This window comes from Mesocricetus auratus, unplaced genomic scaffold (assembly GCF_017639785.1).
Source record: "Mesocricetus auratus isolate SY011 unplaced genomic scaffold, BCM_Maur_2.0 Super-Scaffold_100006, whole genome shotgun sequence".
Classification (NCBI taxonomy): Eukaryota; Metazoa; Chordata; class Mammalia; order Rodentia; family Cricetidae; genus Mesocricetus; species Mesocricetus auratus.
The window spans coordinates 100,513,325-100,535,611 of NW_024429190.1; the positions used below are offsets into that span (position 1 = coordinate 100,513,325).

A 22,287-nucleotide genomic window follows, 5' to 3' on the forward strand; every position below is an offset into this window, starting at 1 on the left:
AAAACATCTGACCACACACACAGTGGCTTATTTCTGACCTCTCTATTATATTCCACTGGTTTGTGTGTCTGTCTTTCTGCCACTTCTACACCATTTTTTTTACTACTGTGGTTGCGAATTATGTTTTGATACCAGGGGGTATGAGTCTTCTGACTTCATTTTTGAAAACAAAAATGTAATCCTGTTTAATGCACCATCTTGGGCATTATTCCTAGAGGACTGCAAGTTCAGTAACATTGTGAAAAAAATATATACTTTATAGTGATAATTTGTAATTAGATTATTTGTAATAAATTAGTTATTTATTATCTAAGTCACTGACAAGCAAACCAGAGGCCTTGTGTATCCTAGGGAGCACTCTCACTGTTGAGCATCCTTGTGTATCCTAGGGAGCACTCTCACTGTTGAGTGTCCTTGTGTATCCTAGGGAGCACTCTCACTGTTGAGTCACTGCTCCAATCCTTCCTTTTTACCATAATTTATTATTCATTGTTATTATTGGGACTGGGATCAAATCCTGGCCTCATATCTGCTAGGCAAGCACTCTACCCTCAGGTCGTCTGTAAATTCTTAAGAAGGTGTCTAAGCTTGGAAATTTCCTCTATCATGTACTTTTCCTAGATAGACAAACCTCTTAGAATGGATTTCAAATTTGTGGTAAGGTAGAGTTGTATAGGGTGTCACTGACTACCTGGAGAAATAGTCAAGGAGAACTTCCTGGACTAAGCTTAATTAAAGCAATTCTTTTAGTTTGTACTGGCAGACTCCCTTGGTTTGCCCAGAACAGTAAAAACAAAGCTGTTTGGAATTTTTCTCCAGCAGGTTTTGCTATGTGTTCAAGGTTAAACTAATAAAAGTCAAAAGTCAATGATTGAAAAGCCATGAAAAAAAATTAATCCAAACTGAGGCAGAGCAGAGCCTTGGCCATTTTTAAAGAAATAAATTATAAAATGGCGGACATACGACCAATCAAATCTGGCCTGGTAACACACACCTGCATACCTAGTAGGTACTTGTATGTATGCATTCTTGGGAGGTAGAAGCAGGAGTGTCTTAAGTTTAAGGTCATCTTAAGTTATAGTCTAGGCCAACCTGGAATACATGAGACCTCATCTTTAAAAAATGAAAGAAAGAAAGAGAGAGAAAAAGGAAGGAAGGAAGGAAGGAAGGAAGGAAGGAAGGAAAAACAGAGAATTTAAATGAAAAGTACTCCGTGACAAGAGAGTTTTAAATCTCAACAACTTCATGGAGGAAGAGACTGAAAGTGAGGAAGGAAAATGCCCCTAGGTTTGAGTGACTGTCACAGAGGTCCACCCCTGGGTTTGAGTGACTGTCACAGAGGTCCACCCCTGGGTTTGAGAGATGTCACAGAGGTCTACCCCTGGGTTTGAGTGACTGTCACAGAGGTCCACCCCTGGGTTTGAGTGACTGTCACAGAGGTCCACCCCTGGGTTTGAGTGATGTCACAGAGGTCTACCACTGGCAGGAAGAGCCACGGGGATTTAGAGAGACAGAGTAAGGAAGCCCAGCATATCAGGAAACAAAAACAAACACAAAACAAATCTTGCTTAATTTTGTCTGTGTGCCTCCTTTTCAGTTAAACTGACATGCCTGCTGGAGAGCTTAGCTCTGGGGCTACACTAACACTAACCTCCGTATCTCCTTACCAAATGGTTATGTAGGCCCATGGTAGCCTTTTTAAAACAATTCCTTTTGTTTCCTTTTTTTGTTTTTTTTTTGAGACAGGGTGTCTCTGTGTGTAGTCATGAGTGTCCTGGAACTCTCTCTGTAGACCAGGCTGGCCTCAAACTCACAGAGTGCTGGCATTGAAGGTGTGCGCACCATGCCCGGGAACAATTCCTTAGAAACCCACAGCCCTGCTCTCACTTTCATCCCAGACATTTCTTTCTCCTAAAGCTCCTGGTTAAAATCTATATCAAAATTCCTTAAAAAATGTGTGTGTGTGTGTGTGTGTGTGTGAGAGAGAGAGACAGAGAGAGAGACAGAGATAGACACAGAGAGACAGAGACAGAGGGAGACAGAGACAGAGAGAGACAGACAGACAGAGACAGAGAGAGGCACAGAGAGAGAGAGAGAGAGAGAGAGAGAGAGAAAAGACAGACAGACAGACAGACAGAGAGAGAGCGCATTTTAATCCCTGCACTTGGGAGGGTCTCTGTGCATTCAAGGCCAGCCTGATCTGTAGAGTGAGTTCCTGACCAGCCAGGGCTACATAGTGAGACCCCGTCTCCAAAGAAACAAACAGGTACAAGGACTAAATAGATGGCTCAGTGGTTAAGAGGACCCAAGTTCAAGTCCCATTGTCCATGTCAGACAATTTGCAACTGCCTTAACTCCAGTTTCATAGGATCTGACACCCTTTCTGGATCTTATGGGCATGCGCGCGCGCGCGCGCGCACACACACACACACACACACCAATAAAACAAATCTTTTAAGAAGAAATTTTTAGTCACATTCCTATAATCCTGGTACTCTAGTGGTAGGGGCAGACAGATTTCCCAGTTTGAGGCTAGTCTGGTCTACAGAGTGAGATCCAGGAGAGCCAGGGCTATATATAGAAACCCTTTTGCAAAAAATAAAATAAAATAAAATAAAAATAAATAACTAAATAATATTAACTTTCATTTGTTTAGACGACTGATCAAGAAGGAGTATTCTTTAAAGTCAGAGAACAGGACATTTCCAGAGACAGTTAGCATGTGGGACGGCAAGCGATGGAGAAAGAATGTCCTGACTGAGCAACACCATCCAGTAAACCGGGAACCCTGGCGGAATGGAATTAGAAGGAAGGGAAGCCAGCCAACATGCACAAGCTCTGCTCTTCCTGAGTGAGTGCACTGGCTTCTGTTGCTGCCATACCCAACAGGCCTCAGACTCCACCTTCTTCAGCCTTCCGATGAAGGAAGCCTCCAGACCTTCAGCCTTGGACTGGGACTGCTTCACTCTGCCCCATAGTTCTGAGGTCTGAGCAGTCATCTGGTTCTCTGACTCTCTGACTCATGCATGGCCACTAAGGGAGAACTCATCTTATCATGTAAACCAGTCCAGTAGCCCAGTATTCTACTGTTCCTCTGGAGGACTCAACACAGACGCCGTGGGTGAGCCCATCAAGCAAGATCCCCAAGCCTCTATCCTTCAAACACTGACAGAAATACTGATGGTCCCTACTGAGGCTCTTCCTTCCCTCCCTCCCTCCCTCCCTCCCTCCCTCCCTCCCTCCCTCCCTCCCTCCCCCCTCTGTATTTGTTGGTCACATCAGGGTGCTCCTCAGTTTTTTGTTTTGTTTTGTTTTGACAGTGTGTTTTACCTAATCCAGAGTTCAATAACTGACTAGCCTGGGTGGCTAGTGAGCTTTGGGGATCTACTATTCTCTATCCCCTCAGCAGCAGGCCACGGGAAGGAGTGGTCCCTCTGGGCTCCCGTATGGGTACTGGGCATCTGAAGTCAGCTCCACAAACTCGCATGACAAGACTTTGCTGGTTGCACCATTCTTCTAGCCTTCATTATCCCCTTTTAAACTTTCACAGATACTGTTTAGGAAGTGCTTACTTTTTGTCTAATCTTCCCTTCAAAATCTGCACGTAAGCCAGAGAGATCTGGAGGCAGAACGAAGCAGCCAGCATCATCGGCTGCCATTCCTGCCTTGCCCCTGGACCATCCGGGACACAGGAGAGGACTGAGCCTTGAACTCATGCCCACTAGGAGAGGAGAGACCCCACCTATGATGGGAAGACGATAGTATAAGAACACATCCAACAACTTAAAAACTTATACGACACCACCAGAATCTAGGGACTCTACACCAGCAAGACCTGAACATCCCAACACAGATGAAACAGAAGAGAATGACCTTAAAAACAACTTTATGAAAATGATAGAGGCCCTCAAAAAGCATATGAGAAAATCCCTTAAAGAAATAGAAGAAAATACAAACCAAAAATGCAAGAAATCAACAAATCTCTGAAAGAAAGTAAGGAAAGTCAAGAAAAAACAATCAAATAGATGAAGGAAACAATTCAAACAGTTCAAGACCTGAAAACTGAAATAGAGACAATAAAAAAAACACAAACCGAGGGAATGCTGGAAATAGAAAAGCTGAATAAATGATCAGGAACTATAGATGCAAGCATAACAGATTACAAGAGATAGAAGAGAGACTCTCAGGTGCTGAAGATAACTAGAGGAAATAGATTCATCAGCCAAAGAAAATCTGAAATCCAACAAATTGTTAATACAAAATATCCAGGAAATATGGGACACTGTGAAAAGACCAAACCTAAGAGTAATAGGTATAGAAGAAGGCAAAAAAAGTCCAGCTCAAAGGTGCAGAAAACATACTCAACAAAATCATAGAAGAAAACTTTCCCAACCTAAAGAAAGACATGCCTAGTACTAGAAGCTCACCGAATAACAAATAGACTGGATCAAAAAAAAAAGTTCCCTCACCACATAATAATAAAAAACCCCAAACATAAAGAATAAAGAAAGAATATTAAGAGCAGTGAAGGAAAAAGGCCAAGTAACATATAAAGGCGGAACTATCAGAATTATACCTGACTTCTCCATTAAAACTCTTAAAGCCAGAAGATCCTAGGTAGATAGTCTACAAACACTAAGAGACCATGGATGCCAGCCCAGAAAATGGGAACCAGTCTACCTCAAGATCCAGCAATTCCACCCAAAGGATGCACATTCATACAACAAGGACATCTGTTCAACTATGTTCATAGCAGCATTATTTGTAGTAGCCAGAACCTGAAAGCAACCTAGATGCTCCTCAACCGAAGAATGGATACAGAAAATATGGTACATTTACACAATGGAGTACTCCTCAGTGTGGGGGGGATGACGACGACAGTGGAATGTTGAAATTTCCAGTCAAATGGATGGAACTAGAAGAAGCCATCCTAAGTGAGGTAACTCAGTCACAGAAAGACAAACATGGTATGTGCTCACTCATATATGAATTCTAGACATAGTGAAAAGGATTACCAGCCTACAATCCACACCTCCAGAAAAGCTAGGAAACAAGGAGGACCATACGAGATACATACACAGTTCTCCAGTGAGGCAGAAAGGGACAAGAGCCCCTGAACAAATGGAGAGTATGGGAAGAGGAGGGAGGGAGGAGAAAGAGAAGGAGAGAAGAAGAGGGGGGATGAGAACATGAGGGATCAGGAAGATTGAGTGAGGAGAGGAATAGAGGAGAGCAAGAAAAGAGAGACATCAATAGAGGGAGCCACTATAGGTTTAAAGAGAAATCTGGCACTAGAGAATTGTACAGAGACCCCAAAGGATGACCCCGACTAGGAATCTACGCAATAGTGGAGAGGCTACCTTAAATGTCCTTCCCCTATAATGAGAATGATGACTACCTCAAATGCCATCCTAGAGCCTTCATCCAGTAGTTGATAGAAGCAGAAGCAGAGATCCACAGCCAAGCACTGAGCCACACTCCTGGAATCCAGTTTCAGAGAGGGAGGAGTAAGGAACAAAGGGGTCAAGACTGCGCTGGGAAAACCCACAGAAACAGGTGAGCTGAGCAAGTGGGAGCTCATGGACCCCAGTCTGACAGCTGGGGAGCTAATATGGGACCAAATCAGGCCCCTGAACGTGGGTGTCAGTTAGGAGCACTGAGCAGTCTATGGATCTCTGGCAGTGGAACCAGGATGTATCCCTAGTGTACGAATGGACTTCGGGAGCCCACTTCCCATGGAGGGATACTCTCTCAGCCTAGATACACAGGGGAGGGCCTCCGCCCTGCCTCAAATGACAGATTTTGGTGACCCTCATGGAAGGCCTCACCCTCCCTGGGGAGTGGATGGGGGATAGGAGGATGGGAGGGAGAGGGAACTGGGATTGATATGTAAGATTGCTTCTAATTTAAATAAAATTTATATATAAAAATCTGCATGTACACATTTGTCTTTCAGAGATGTGTTGCAATAAACTCAGCTTTCTAATGATAGAACAGTGATAGTTGACTTCTCTATGTTTTGTTGCTATTGTTTTGGTATGGTCTCAGGTAGCCCAGGATGGCCCCAGACTTTGTATGTAGCCAAGGATGACCTTGGATTTTCGATGCTCCTGTCTCCACCCTCCAAGTGTTAGAATTATAAAAGTGAGCCACTAAGTCCGGGGTGACTTTGGTTGGTTGAGTTTGTTTTGGTTTTGGTGGTGTTTCTTTGTTTCTGGTCCAGGGAACTGAACCTCATGAATGCCAGCCGAGTGCTCTACCCTTGAACGGTTGGACAGCCCCGTTTCTTGTCTCTGCTTGCCACTGCATCAGGGTTGTGCCTAAATGGATTTAGTGGAAAAGCAAGAAGGAGATCTAGCTATCCAGGCAAGCGAATGTCTAGGACATTTAGTCTTCCTTCAGGCCCTTTTGGTAAAAGTTAGGCTCTAAAACATGACATTGCAAATCACATCCTGTCTCATGTTCACCTTTTCCTTTTTTTTTAAGCTACGAAAATTTCTTAAATACCAGGAATTTGGTTAGGGGTGAGCGGGGGAGTCTGGAATGTTTTTAATCTTGTATTCAGTGTTCTTGGTAACACTAGAAGAGCAGCAAAGCCATGAACTCAATCAGTTTTTTTGGCTCAAACAACCTACCCTGACTTAACTGCTTTTCACGTGGGGGAAAAAACATCACCAAGAGCAGAAAGCCTTGTGTTGACAGGAAACATAACCTGAGCCAGGGAAGTGTTTGGCTGCCAAACCAAGCAAATTCGATCTGAAGCGGCACTAACATAAGCCTCCCTGCCAGGACGAAGAAGGGTATAGTCCCAGGGTTCACTCTGCTGGGGTGAGCTCACACCTAGAGAATGGTATCTGCCTCTGTGTCTCAAAAACGATTGGAAAAATTAAGTTCACCTAAGTTGGGTGACAGGATGATGAACTGCTGGAATCCTTTGAGGGACAGGTGGAGGACTCGGGGTAATTCACCCTGGAAACTAGAAGACGTGGGAGTATAGGATGACTATTCTGAAATAATCTACGGGGCTTTCATTTAGAAGAGCTGTAGTCAATGAGAGGAAGACTTCCCTAGTCCCTGTGAACACTCAGAAAGGAGCAGCTCTGAGAAGCAGTGCTTTGTTTGCATTCAAGAGCAACTACGTGTGTGCATTCTAAAAGGGCTTGGCTGACCCAGCATCTGATTCACAAATAGGATGGGAAGTGTGGTTCTAATGACAACTTTTGTTTGTTTGTTTGTTTTTTGTTTTTCGAGACAGGGTTTCTCTGTATTGTTTTGGAAAACTCTCTATTGTATTGTTGTAGATCAGGCTGGCCTCAAACTCACAGAGAACTGCCTGCCCTCTGCCTCCCGAGTGCTGGGATTAAAGGTGTGCGCCACCAACGCCCGGCTCTGATGACAACTTTTAAGAAGAAAGAATGTGTTACCATTCCCTCTTCTAGAGCCCATGTGAGGATTAACCACAGAAACCACGCTGGATCACAGAGCAATACGGCTTAGTGCATGAAAGCACTTTCTGCCACATTGGCAACCTGACTCCCACAGAATAGGAGCGAACATCTCCATAAAGTTATCCCATGACCACCATATACAAGCTGTAGTAGGTTGTACCCCTCAAAACAAATAAGTAAACATAATAAAATCTTATAAACAGACGCCATGGGAGAGTATCAAAGTTATAAGCATGGAGACAAAACAAACCCATACTAACAGTGTTTATAGAACTTTTTGTATAAAGGTTTATGAAGTAGTAGTGTGAATGTATGTTTTTGTCATAAAACCCAGATACTTGGTGTGCCTAATTCCTCATTAGACCTATGACCATCTTACTATGTGATTCTCAGAATGCACCATTTGGACAAGATGCCCTTCACCAAATAATATAATAGTATTTCAGCCGGGAACAGCGGTGTCAGACTTTAATCCAAGAACTCTGGAGGCAGAGGCAGGATCTTTGAGTTCAAGGCTATCCTGGTCCAAGACAGCCAGGAATACATCAAGAAACTGTATCTCAAACAAACAAAGGTAGCATTTCAAAGAATGGTAGTTTGTGTCCACAGGTCAAAGATCCGGCACTGCGGAACAGCTGGTCATTAGCACTTATTAATCATTAATAATAAAGTAGCATACAGTAGTGTGTGCATGGGATCACTCATCTCTTCTTAATGGTCAGTGAGGCAGGTTAGTCATTATCATCTCCATTTATCAGTGCAGAAACGAGTTCTTGGGGGCTGGAGAGATGGCTCAGTGATTAAGAGCACTGACTGCTCTTCCAGAGCTCCTGAGTTCAATTCCCAGCAACCACATGGTGACTCACAACCATCTGTGATGAGATCTGGTGTCCTCTGCTGGTGTGCAGGCATATGTGGGGGTAGGATGTTGCACACATAGTAAATAAATCTTTAAAAAAAAAAAAGAAACTAGTTCTTGGAGCTGCTTGTCTACCATGATAATGGATGGAGCTACTCCTGGACCACAGATTTTTTTTTTATTGCTAGCCTACTGTTCTTTCCAATACAAAACAGTTTTCTTCAAACAGTAGTTTAGAGCCTTTCTTTAGTGCAGACTTTTTTTTTTCAGAACTATGCTGGTTCTCTGTAACGGGCAGGTTGTTTTGGTCAAAGACAGCTTCTAATTTAAGTGTTGTCCCTAGTGAATGTTCTGTGCTATAGAAAGTTTCCACGTGGGGCTAGGGAGATAGATGACTCATTGATTAAGAACACTTGCTGTTCTTGCAGAAAACTAAGGATTGGTTCTCAGCACTCACATGGGAACTTTCAACCCCCTTGAACTCTGACTCCAGGTGATCTGGCTGGCACCCTGTTCTGGCCTCTGTGGATACCAGACTCCACTTCAGGGCGCATACATACACAAAGGCAAAAGACTTAAATATATAAAATAAAAAATAATGCATGTCTTTTTTAAAATCCTCGGCATATACTGCTACTGATGACTGAGACTACGTGGCCATCTCTCTGATGGTCAAGTATTTTCATGTGTCTTAGTGTCTTCCCTGAATCCATGCCTGTGTACCACGTGTGCTCCTGGTGTCCTTGGAAATGAGTACGTCAGATCCCCTGGAACTGGAGTTACAGATAACTGTGCGCTACCACATCAGTGTCGGGAACCGAACCGGGGCCCTCTGCAAAAGCCACAAGTACCCCCAACCACTTACTCACTCCCCATCCCTCTGTGATGACTTTTATTTCTTTTTTAAGAGACAGGGTTTCTCTGTGTGCAGTCCTGGCTGTGCTGTCGTCCTGGAACCCACTCTGTAGACCAGGCAGGCCTTGAACTCAGAAATCCATCTGCCTCTACCTCCCAGAGAGCTGGGATTAAAGGCGAGCACCACCACCGCCTGGCCTGTTGTGAGACTCTCATCTATCAGAAAAACCCGGGCTTAAATCTGATCTGCCGCCTACTAGTTATGACAGCATCATCACTTGGAGCCCCAGTTTTGCCCTGTGTAAAATGGAAACAATAATAGCACTGTCTTTTGAGGCTGTCAAGAGGCTAAGGAATGGGAATGTGGGCAAAAGCACAAATAATAGGCTGTTTTTGAAAAATGCAGTTGTCTTCTACACACTTTCCTATTGGGTATTGCTGTGTTTTCTTATTTTTTTAGGGGGGTGGGGGAGGGGTTTCGAGACAGAGTTTCTCTGTATTGTTTTGGAGGCTGTCCTGGAACTAGCTCTTGTAGACCAGGCTGGCCTCGAACTCACAGAGATCCACCTGCCTCTGCCTCCCGAGTGCTGGGATTAAAGGCGTGCATCACTCCTCACACCCCCCACCGGCTCTTCTAATTACTTTTGATGAATAAATCCCAGTAAGTACTGAATAAATCCTATTCAGTGGTACCCTGCTGTGCCAACAGCAGTTGACCAGGGCAGGTGTCTCCTGAGTGCCCAGCCTAGTGCTGACTGATCTCTGACAACGTAGTTTGAAACCGGGCCCTTTCCCCAGTGTTCAGAGAGCACGCTCCAAAGGTGACTTCACCAACTTGGGGTTCTAAGAAAGTCTGGAGATGGGAGAATTGAGTGAGTCAGCCAGACCAATAAAGATGGGAGTTGCCTGGGTACAGCTGGGTGAAAGTACACATTTCTGTGTCAGCGGACTGCAGGAGTGAACACATGCTCGCATTAGAGTTCTTAGACTTTTGGGACTAGTTATGAGTTCCCCAGAACTTCAGTTTCCTTTTCGGCGAGGAGAAATGCATTAGACGTGGTGGCCAGCGCCACTAAACCCAGCATCTTGGGAGGCAGCAGTACCACAAGGTGGAAGCCAGCCCGCACTACATTAAAAAAAAAATTAAAAAAAGAAGGAAAAACCTACCCAACATTAACAAACAAGATAGAGCAAGATAGAGACACAATGTCCACCTACTCGCGATGACATGCCCAACAAACCTAACACTTGAACTCGGCTCATCGACTGGCACAGAGTTCAGAGCTTAAGGGTAAGCGCTAGTTGCTGTCAGCACTCTGTTTTCAGTAATACTAGGGTAATCATCGGTGTCATTCCGAGAATAATTCATTGCTTCGCTGTTGGGGAGGCGAGGTGATGGTTCCCGAGCCACCGGTTCAGTTCAGGGAGCTGTAACACACCAGCAGGCCATGTACGCCGCCCCAGCCGGAGGAGCCGCGCTCCCAGGATCACGTGACCCGCGGCCTCGCCTCGCACTCCCCCCCCCCCAACTCCGGCGGCGGCTCGGGAGCGTCCGCGGCAGCAGCGCCGCGGTGCGCGTGCGCGGGGGGCCTTACGCGCTCTGCGGCGCGGTCCGCGGTGGAGACGGCCGGCCGGAGCCGAGACGGGGTGGTGGATGGCTCTGCGGGGCCCGGCGGTCTTCGGACCCGGCTCCCGGGGGTCGCTGGACGAGGCGGGGGCCGAGGGCCGCGAGGCGGAGGTCCTCGCGGCGGCGGGAGCGGCGCTGGAGGACGACGAGGAGGAGGAGGGCCGCCGGGGCCTGCTGCGCTGGGACGGCTTCTCAGCCTGGCTGCACTGCGTGTGTGTGGTGGGCTTCGACCTGGAGCTGGGCCAGGCGGTGGAGGTGAGGCCGGGCCGCACCCCGTCCGTCTCCACCCTGCGCCCGCGAGCCGGGCGGCCGGGGGCCTGGGCGGCCGCGCATCCGGGCGTGGCCCGCGCGGCCCCTCGCAGGGCTCAGCTGGGCGGCGCTTTTCCGTGGGAGGACCGTGGGCTGCGGCCAGGGGTGCCAAGTCCCCAGTGGGCCCCTCCTAAGCACTCGTTGATGCTCCTCTCCTCCAAAGCGCCGCGCTGACGGAAGGATTTGTGGCGCCCAGGAAAGGCTGCGGCAGGCAGGATGTTTGCTTGCTCGGGACTTTGAAGACGGGAACAATAAACCCCTCGCGCCGGACGGCGAATTGTGGTAGCCAAACGTGCACGCCCCGGCGCGTGGGCGCGCAGACTGTGTTGTCAGTTGCTTCAACTCGTAGGTCGTGCCACTAAGACCAAGCCGAAATGCGTATCTCAGCATGCATTTTTCTCCTTTTCCTCTCTTTGCTCCTCTTGCTGTTTTGGTGTGTCGCCGCCCCTCCCTCCAATCCCCTCCCATTCCCTCCAATCCTCTCTCTTCCATTACAAACGGAATCCAGGGACTTCCGAACACCAGGCAGGCTCTCTACCCAAGAGCTGTATCCCCATTCCCTTGTTGTTTCTTAATACTGATTCTCTAAGAGTTGGCCTGAAACCTAATGTCATACATAGGGAAAGTCGTTGGCTTGTACATCGGTCAGTTTCCCATTTTTATAACATCTTACCTAACGGCCTTCAAATCTCACTCATTTTTGGCATTGTTTAACTTCCTTTTTTTTTTTGTAGCGTAAGAGATTTCTCTTATTTATCCAAGAGAAACGTTATCAGAAAAAATAACATTCAAAAGTTTTTGGCATTTTGTTGTTATTCTTAGCGTCAGTGAAAGATTCTAATCTCGTTCTGACTTTGGTGGCCCGAATTGGCCAGGGAGGTTGTTCCAGGTGAGGAACTCCCGCTTTTGTATTTCACCAACTTCTTCGTCGTTTGTATCATCACACACTTCATTAAATGCTGAGTTTTCACTAAGATCTAGCATTATGCAAGGCAGTGGGACATAAAAGACGCTATAACCGGTACTTGTAGATTGAGACAGTAAGGGGGAGATTGAAGAATTAATCTCGGTAGTCCATAGGATCATATTTACTGCCTGACCCGGGCACTCAGTAAATATTTGTTGATAATAGATTGAGTTAGTACATACAGAAATTCTTATTTGATTTGTGGCAGGGAATAGCCGTCTCCAAAGATCGAAGACATTTACTTTTTAAGATTCGTTCATTTATTTAATGGGTATGAATGTTTTGCCTCCGTGTTTTTATGTACAGAACACTTGTGTCTCGTGCCTGTGGAGGCCAGAAAAGGGGCCCTCTCAACAGGAGTTATGGATGGCTGTGAGCTGCCTCCGAGCGGGACCTCTGGAAGAGCAGCACGTGCTGCTACCCTCCGAGCCTTCTCTCTAGTCCCATTGATTGGTTGTGTAATCTCCCCATTTGGAACGTTGCTTTTAGCATGAGTATTCTTTTTCAGATAAGTGGAATATTTTAACATAGTTGGGTTGCTAAAAAAATACGAATCACTAAAGGGGCAGACTTGAGTTTTATTTCCCATAGTTCACATTGCACAGCAGTTTTCTGTATGAAGTGGTTCTTAGCTTTTTTTCCCTCTTCAACCTTCAAAGAAAAAAAGAAAGTATCAACAGTATGAACTTCCTTAGAAAATGAAGACAAAATTCTGTTTTTAGTTAAGTAGACTGTTTGAACTAATGCTTGGGTCTGGTGTTTCATTTGTGTCCCGATGAAGGATCACTGTTTTTAGAAGTAAGGAATAAGGGTCCGGAAGATCCCTTCATAAAGGATCCAAAGAAAGATAAACATAATAAGACGCAGATGATTGCTTGGATTTGAGAGTGGACAGCACTCTGACCCTGGAATACATGTAGTCCAGGCTGGCCTTAAACTCACAGTGGTCTTCCTGGTCCAGTCTATACCCTCACCCCCCCCTACACCTCCCAGTGTGGGGATTAGCAGTTCCGTAATTTTGTTTTGCTTGCCCGCATGCGTGCACACTTGTGCACGGCAGAACATAGGCGAGAACAAGAGTTGGTTCTCTCCGGATTTCACCGTGTCAGTCCTTGGGGTCACACTCAGGTCTTCAGGCTTGGCAGCAGCCAGCAAACTCCCTTTCCCTAAACAGCTGAGCCATCTCACTTGTCCTTGGCTTTTGTTCTTAGACAGGGTCTCCTTACGTAGACCACGCTTGCTTCAAACTCAGAGATCTGTATCCTCCTGCCCCCTGAGTACGCCACCATGCCCAACCTTTTATCTTCTTTTTTAACTAACGGGGAAATACAGAGTATTTTTGTTTTATTCTTTTTTAAAAATGAACACAAGGCAGTAGCTAATAGAAAACAGTTGAAGATATAGTTTGCATTTTTGAAGCTGCACTTGTGTTGGAAATGGACCGGAAGAGAGTGGTTAGGATGGGATTAGAAATGTAGACTTGTGTTGGAAGTGACATGTAAAGTGCCTCCAGCCCCATGTCTGTAAATCACAACCAAGGAGGCCAAAAAGGAAGGTTAAAGAATATCAATCAAACAATTCGAACAGTAAAACCCTGGAGCCCACCAACATTACTGGTCTCAAAATCAGGTTCGAAAGACCAGTGGCTCTTCTACTGTGCTGGAAAGGCTATATTTGTTTCTTAAAAATGCAGGCTCGGCACTCAGAGAGTCATGGGACAAAAGAGGAGGTCAGATACATACATGACTCCAATCAGAATGAGATCCATATGAATCACCTATCTATACAGAATAACTGAAGCCCTGCAGGGACATCCGTCTTCTTAAAAACCAACAAAGTGTAGCGTGAGAGACACTTTAAATCTCTTCTAAGAGACAGTGTAGAGTACGTCAGGAACCTAGTCTGTAAGCCCTCAGAGCAGAGGCAAAAGGGTGCCCCACAGGTGAGTTCCAGGCCAGTCAAGGCTGCACTGGAGACTATGCCCCCCACCCTACCCCCATCAGCAACACAAGAACAGAGCATATACCAGTTTGAGCCACACACTGCTGTGTTTGTGGATAACTGTAGTACAGACACTGTTGCTTTCTGAGCTAAGTTAGTGTTGGAAAAGCATTCAGAATGATATTTGAGATTTAGCAATGTTTTGGGGTATCATTAATCATTCTAGATTTTTTTTTTGACTGGGTTTCTGTGTTGCTTTGGAGCCTGTCTGGAACTTGCTCTGTAGACCAGGCTGGCCTTGAACTCACAGAGATTTATCTGCCTCTGCCTCCCGAATGCTGGGACTAAAGGCGTGTAGCACCACCTCACGGCTTTTTTTTTTTTTTAAAGGAAATTGAAATGTAACCAACTTATCCCAAATCATAATGCTTAATAAGCCAGGATTTTGATTCCTTCTGACTGTAAAAGCTTGATTTTTCTCTAATATGCAAGCTATCCTGAGGGAAAAATGAAACTATTCATAGAAAACTGAAGCAATGCAGATCTGTGAAATACCAGCGATAACTTAAATAAGATTCCTAAGTTATTGGCAATGACAATTTGTCTTCTCCAAGGTATCTCCTTTTACACAGTACTACTAAATCAAATATGCCGAGCGCTTCTAACCTGGAAATCTGAAATCTAAATGCTTCAAAAAACTTCAAGTAGAACGAATTGCAACTCTATAGAGCTTTAGGTTTCTCATTTAATCAATTCATAGGAGTCCCACTAAGTACTGTAGGCTCAATTTTGTTGGTACCTGTTGTAATAGGAATGTCAAAGCTGTTTGGAGAGGCTATAATGGTTGGTTTGTGTTTTCCCCACCATTTGCAGAAAACTCTGTGTGTTTTCTGTAATGGTAGCAAAGTCCTGGACACTATGGTATGTAAAGCCAAGACGTTTATCTAGCTCACAGCCTTAGATGTCCAGTGGTGTGGCCGTAACATCTGTTAGCGAGGGTCTTTTGGCTCCATGACTTTAGGGGCTGGCATCACGGTGAGAACATAAAAAAGGGGAATCACGTGAAGAGAAGGATAGCAAGAGACTGCGGGGAGGTGGCCCTGGCTCCTTCTTAAGATTTCCAGCCCTCTCCTAGGGACTAATCTCCTTGAGACCACCATCATTCCTTTCTAGGCCACTGTGCCAACATCACGCTGGGGACCAAGCTTCCTGCATAACAATTTTATATGGATATATATTAAAAAGTACCTTTTTAACTTTTTTTTTTTTTTTTGGTTTTTCGAGGCAGGGTTTCTCTATTGTTCTGGAGGCTTTCCTGGAACTCGCTTTGTAGACCAGGATGGACTCGAACTCAGAGATCCGCCTGCCTCTGCCTCCTGAGTGCTGGGATTAAAGGCGTGCGCCACCAACGCCCGGCCCTTTTTAACTTTTTAAAATTATTTTTGACATTTTAATTGTGTATATGCGTGTGGGTATATGTACAAGAATGCAGGTGCGCTCAGGCTAGAGGCATCAGATCCCCCAGGAGCTAGAGTTACATGTGTTTGTGAGACGCCTGGCATGGGAGCTGGAATCAAACTTGGATCCTCTGGAAAGCATCAAGTTCTCTTAACCACTGAGTTACCGCTTTACCCCTGTTCACTCTCTTTTAAAGACGGGATTATCATACCAGGCATAGTGGTCAGCTCTTAGGTGAAGTCAGGAGTATTAGGACCTAAAGATTACCTCAGCTACCTACTGGGCTCGAAGTTAGTTATTAAAGTCAGCTTGGACTCCATGACACTCTTAATCAACAGACACATACACACACACAGACACATGCACACACAGACACACACACACACACACACGCATGCAGACATACACAGACACATACACTCACATACACACACACAGACACATGCACACACAGACACACATTCACGCAGACATACACAGACACATACACTCACATACACACACACAGATACACTCTCACATGCGCGCACACATACACACACAGACACACTCACACACAGACAAATACACTCACAGACACAAAACCAGTAAACTAAGAGCAAACAGTTGCACTCTTGCTGTGTTGCTGAGCTCAAGTGACCACCTTGTTTCTGTCCCTTGAATACTAGGACGACAGGCTCCTGTGCCCTGTTCTCTATGAGGTGTCTGAAGTGGTGGTAGAGGGAGTCATTATTGTTTAACTCTTCATTAAGAGTTGAACAAGACCATATAGTAAGTTTGTAGAGACAAAGTGAAAATTTTCCAATGGAAGATGAGAATTAGTTTGAATCTTAAAACTTAGAAAATTAAAATTTTCCTCACATAATAAAAATTATATGTATATCCATTTAAGAAAAAATGTAGAAAAGAGGAAAGGAAAAATCACTTGTTCCATGTCCTGGATAAAAATTGATAGGCAAAATCAAAATAGTTAATGGTTTTTTTGGTTTGTTTTTTTTTCCAAGACAGGGTTTCTCTGTGGCTTTGGAGGCTGTCCTGGAACTCGCTCTTGTAGACCAGGCTGGCCTGGAACTCACAGAGATCTGCCTGCCTCTGCCTCCCGAGTGCTGGGATTGAAGGTGTGCGCCACCAACTAGTTAATCGTTCTTAAGCGTGGCCAAAGAAAGTCGCTTGCTCACACTTCCTGCTTACTCAGTTAATATTATCTCCTCGCGTCTCTGAGGGAGTTCAAGACTAGATAAGTTGTATAGTTTTTCTTGTTTACCAGACTCAGAAAAGAAACTCACTAAAGAGGTGTAAAGTGTAAAAGATTGAGAGACATTAAAAGATAATTTGATAATGCAAATTAAAGTAGAAGATAAATTGTAACGTGTAGTATTCCAGCCAGTTGCCTGGGCCCTGCTGTAGTTTCAGCCTCCAAATAACACACAGGACACTATATTGGCTATGAAGCTTTTGGCTGTTTGCTATGGTTCCTAATTGGCTAGCTCTGACTTACCCATTGACCCATAATCACCAGTGTTTATTTTTATAAAGACTTATCTTTCTGAGAACGCCAGGCTTGTGTTCTCTCCTCCAGGGATCACGTCTTGACGACTCTCCTCACTACATTTCCCAGAATCCTCCTAGACGCCTAGTCCCACCTATCTTGCTTCCCTGTTGGCCAACAGTGCTTTATTTACACCAATCAAACACATTTACAGAATGACATCTCCCAACAATAAATTAAGTATGACCTTTTGGACTCACCAAGGTAGGATAGACAATGAGTATTTTCTATGAATTTGTCAAATGCAAATGCACTAGACATTGTTGATGTACTTTTTTTTAAATAAATAGCTTCTTTTTATTTTATTTATTTATTTATTATGTATACAACCTTCTGTTTACACGCCAGCACAGGGCACCAGATGTCATTCAAGGTGGTTGTGAGCCACCATGTGGTTGCCGGGAATTGAAGAACAGTCAGTGCTCTTAACCTCTGAGCCATCTCTCCAGCCCATTGTTGATGTACTTATTGCCTGCATATTGTATATAGTATATAGTTGTTTTGTTTGTTTGTTTGTTTTGTTTTGTTTTTTTTTCTGAGACAGAGTTTCTCTGTGGCTTTGGAGGCTGTCCTGGAACTAGCTCTTGTAGACAAGGTTGGTCTCAAACTCACAGAGATCCGCCTGCCTCTGCCTCCCGAGTGCTGGGACTAAAGGTGTGTGCCACCAACACCCGGTTGTATATAATTTTTTTTACTTACTGTATATAGTTTTTCTTATTAATTATAACTTTTTTTTATACTAGACAGAAAAGGGAGAATGTGGTGTATTTTGTTTATGATCTAACAAATAAAGCTTGCCTGGAAAAAAAAATTATGGTCAAAGAAAGTCGCAGGCAAATCCCAAAGCATATTTCAGACTAGTGAATAGATTTTATACTGAAATGTTATGATTTTCAGTTAAATAGAAGTATTTGATACAGTGTAATTCAGGTTAAAGATAAGTGAATAGCTGGTCTGGCACGGTGGTATACACCTTTAGTCCTAATCTCCCACAGAGGCAGGTAGATCTCAGTGGGTTCAAGGACAGCCCAGTCTACAAAGCATACTGAGTTTCCAGCCAGCCAGCCAGAGCTACACATTAAGGCTCTATCTGAAAACAAACAAAAGCATGAATATTTTTCTTTGAAAGGAAAATGCTTAATGATGGGTTATACTGGAAGAGGGAGAATCTTGAGGTCACTGTGAGAAAGATTATAATTTCCACTTTATGATTTTAAGGTGAATTATTAGCTGTGCCCAGGCACAGACTGTTAGGGGTTTGCTGGTTTTAGCCCAGATATTTGCATATTGTGAGATCTACCTATTTGATTTCACAGATCAGCGATTTTAGTGCTTTCCCAAGTAAGGTGACTAGTACCCACTATTCCAGCTGTAGAGCATTTTCTTTACTTCTAAAAGGAAACCACCACCTTTTCCCAGTCTTTGGGGACCACAAATCTATGTTTGACAATGGATTTGCTTCTTGTGTACATATCACACGTGGCCTTTTCTGTCTTAGCAAGTTTTCAGGTTTCCAACAAGGCCACACCTCCTAATATTGCCATTCCCTTTGGAGACCGTTTTCTTTGAAACCACCACAGTATATGTGATGTAGCTTTAAAAACAAACACAAAAACCTGCCAAAATGTTGTTTCTACCAGCGACGTAAAGAGGTTTCGGCTTTTCCTGATCCTTGTCACTCTGATGTGTTCTTTGAATATCCAGATGGGTAAGAGGGATCTTGTATTTTGCTTTCATTTGCATTTCCTAACAACTAATGATGTTGAGTATCTTCATGTACTTATTAGCTGTTGAATTTTTTATTGTTTGTTTGATGCTGCTAGGGATTAAACCTAGAATGTTCCACATGATAGCCTGATAGGCAAGACTATCCCCCCTACTTAGTTGTAGCTCCAGCCCTGTTTTTACATGTGTGTGCATGTGATACCATCAGTAACCCATGTTCTTAATTATCTCTCTTCTGAGACTAGTCTCCAGGTGGGAAGGTAGCTGTGTAGGGTCATAGCAGGTCATAGCAGGTACATCTCCTTTTGTAAAGATAGTTAATTTAAAATCACTCTTGGCTAGGGATGTTGTATGTATTACACACACACACACACACACACACACACACACACACACACACACACTGTGTAAAGACAGAGTAGTAAATAAAATGAGGCAGTTCATATAAATATATATATGAACTTTTTTCTGAGAAATGTTTTTTCTGTTATCACACTTAGTCCTTATTTTTGTCTTGTCATGTAATCACACCTTTATTTGTTGAAACTCATAAGAGTCTAATACAGTTAACAGAACCCATGATGTTCTCCTGTAGTCTTAATATTTTAAAATGTGTGTGTGTGATAAATAAGCATGGAAAGGATAATCCCCTAAAACTGATTGTAGAGTTGTTGACGATAAGTTGTTATAGGCCACTAAATTTGCCAGCATAATGGAGTCCAGCAACTCTAGATGAACTTAGCTGGAATCAGACATTATTTTGTGAGACAGCCTCACTATGTTGTCCAGGTTGGCTTGGAGTCTATGTTTATAGTCCAGGCTGACCTTAAAATCTTCCTTCCTGGGCTTTTCAAGTACTTGGATTACAGGCACATACCAAGTCCCATAAACCATGACTTAAATAGAACGTAGTAGTAAAGGTTTTTAGGTGTTACTTACACTTTAAAAATTGCAAGTGAAGTAATCTGAGCATGAAAAAAGGGAGACTCTTGTATACGTAAAAATTGAGAACTAGCCCGGTGTTGGTGGCACACACCTTTAATCCCAGTACACAGGAGGCAGAGGCAGGAAGATCTCTGTGAGTTCGAGGCCAGCCTGATCTCCAGAGCGAGTTCCAGGACAGCCTCCAAAACAATACAAAGAAACCCTGTCTCAAAAAACAAAAAAACAAACAAAATGGAGAACTAATTTGAGAGTGTATCCTCTGGTGAAGTGAAACTTTTGTTTTTTAGTATCTACTCTGGGATAGAGACTGTTCTAAGTTTAAAGATACAGTGGTAAATAAAAGAGACAGTTCTTTTATGAATTCCCATTTAGGCAAACAAAACAAAACATGATTTTGGTTTTTTGTTGTTAAAAGTGACAAAACCTTAGCCTAAGGTGGCATAAGAAAATACAGTGTTGTTTGTTCACTGGCTTCAACTAATAGTAGGCAAACACTGTTCTTCTCAGGATACATCCCCAGCCCTCTCTTTACTTTTTATGTTGAGACATGCACGGTGCACTCGGTTACCCAGGCTGACCTTGAACTCTCTCTGAAGTAAAGGCTGGTCTTGAACTTAAAAGCCTCCTGCATTAGCTTCTCAAGTAGTTCTGGGTATACACCAGTGCCACCAGACCTAGTTGAGAAAACAATTTTATTGATGAATGCTGTTTCAAAATCCATAACTAGATATGACTGAAAGCACAATCAAATGTATCAGGCAGCAGTGCTGTTATGAGATGGTTTTTATCAGGCAGCAGTGCTGTTATGAGATGGTTTTTATCAGGCAGCAGTGCTGTTATGAGTTGGTTTTTTGCCACCCTTCTCTTTCTCTGTAATTGGTTAAAATAATATAAAATGTGAACAACAGTTAGAGTCATTAGAAGACAACACAGTAGAGTATCATATTGTCAGTGGGAAATATTTAAAAATGTATTTATGTACTTATTTTCTTATTTTGAAGCTAAACATGAGGCCCAAAGCCGTCCACATGCTGACAGTACCCTAAACCCTGAGCTGTACCTCAGCTACATTGGGAAAAGGGTTTATTGGAAGCAAAGCTTGTTGAAGAAGTTTGAAAACAAATCAGTTTGAGCTCTGGCTAATTAAATAAGAAAAAAAACTCTTAAAATAGTAGAAGAAAGTAAGTACTAAAAAACTGAAGACATTGTTGCTTTCTGAATTCCAGTGATTTCTGGTCATATTTATAATAATGTTTTCTTTAACAGAACTCTTTATCCCACTTTTTTTTAACTTTAGCACTTATATTCATGCTTTTTTTTTTGAGACAAAGTCTTGAGTATCTCAAGATGAGCTTGAACTCTTGTTACCAGGGAAGACTTTGACCTTGACTTTCTGATCTGACCCTCTTCTCCCTGTCTCCGGAGTTCTGGAATTATAGGCATATGTCACTGTGTCAAGTTTATGTGGTTCTGAGGGTAAAATCCAGGTTGTTGTGGAATATTCCTTTACACTGTGTGAAGGTGTGTCACTGTGATTGGTTTAGTAAAAAAATAACTGCTAGGCAGGAGGTATAGGGGGGACTTTTGGACAGAGAGCTCTGGGAAGAGGAAGTCAGAGAGGCCAGGAGACCCAGGGAAGCAGGATGGGTATTATGGAGATGGGGTAATAAAGCCACAATGCAAAAAGTAAATTAATAGAAGTGGGTTAGTTTAAATTATAAGAGCTAGTTAGAGGCAAGCCTAAGCTATTGGCCAAGCTTTCATAATTAGTCATAAGTCTCTGTGTCATTACTGGGGAGCTGAGAGTCCCTGAGATAAAGGTTGATTCCACAGGGTTCTATTCACGCTAGGAAAGCATTCTACCCACTGACCTCACCTTCCCCATTTTGACTTTTTAGTGTTAGAATTTGCTCCCTAATATACTTCAAAACAAGTACATAGTACTGTTAAGCTTTACTGTGATGCTGGGATATTGAGCTCAGGGCCTCGAGCATGCTAAACAAACCAAACCAACAAAAAGTAAATTACAAACTACTTCAAACTGAAAGGTTTTCAGACTTCTGAGTCATAATGCCTAGCATATGGGAAATATTAAATTATGGGCCTATGCATACATTTGTGGGCCTCTCAATCTCAGACAACTTGGTGTGGGATATAGGAGATTCTGTTTCACAACAACAGACTGTAAAGAGGTATTCAGCGTTAAATGCTTTCTTGAGGAGATGAGACTCTGAGGCAGAGTGGTGCCGTGGCCCAAGCTACCCTGAAACTATGCCACCCAGGCTGTTCTCAAACCCGCCTCAGCCTCGCGGGTGCGGAGACTGTCTCAGCCTCGCAGGTGTCGAGATTTCAACCCTGTGCTACCACACTGTGCTAGAGCCTGCTGGAGTCACTCCTGGACGTGGTTGATCTGCAGGGAGAATCTCCTTGAGCCTCGTGTTGACTGTTGCTGGTTCTGGCTTCAGCTGCTCTGGCCTAGACCCTCTTTCAGTAAGGAAGCTGATGGACACTTGTTTTCCCTCAGAGGGTTCTGTGGTCCTGCAGGTACTAAACAAGGGAAAGACTTAATAGTTATCTAAAGGAATGATGGATGGTGGTTAGGAT

At 43.8% G+C, this 22,287-nt stretch overlaps 1 protein-coding gene across 1 annotated transcript in view; it reads left to right on the forward strand.

Moving 5' to 3' along the window:
• Positions 1 to 10,730: 10,730 nt before the first annotated feature.
• Dennd6a (DENN domain containing 6A) overlaps positions 10,731 to 22,287 on the forward strand; it is a 49,241-nt gene continuing 37,684 nt past the window's right edge. Inside the window, exon 1 of the mRNA XM_005077673.4 lies at positions 10,731 to 11,044. Coding sequence (XP_005077730.1) covers positions 10,817 to 11,044 — 228 coding nt within the window. The 5' untranslated portion in view covers positions 10,731 to 10,816. The remainder of the gene's footprint in view (positions 11,045 to 22,287) is intronic.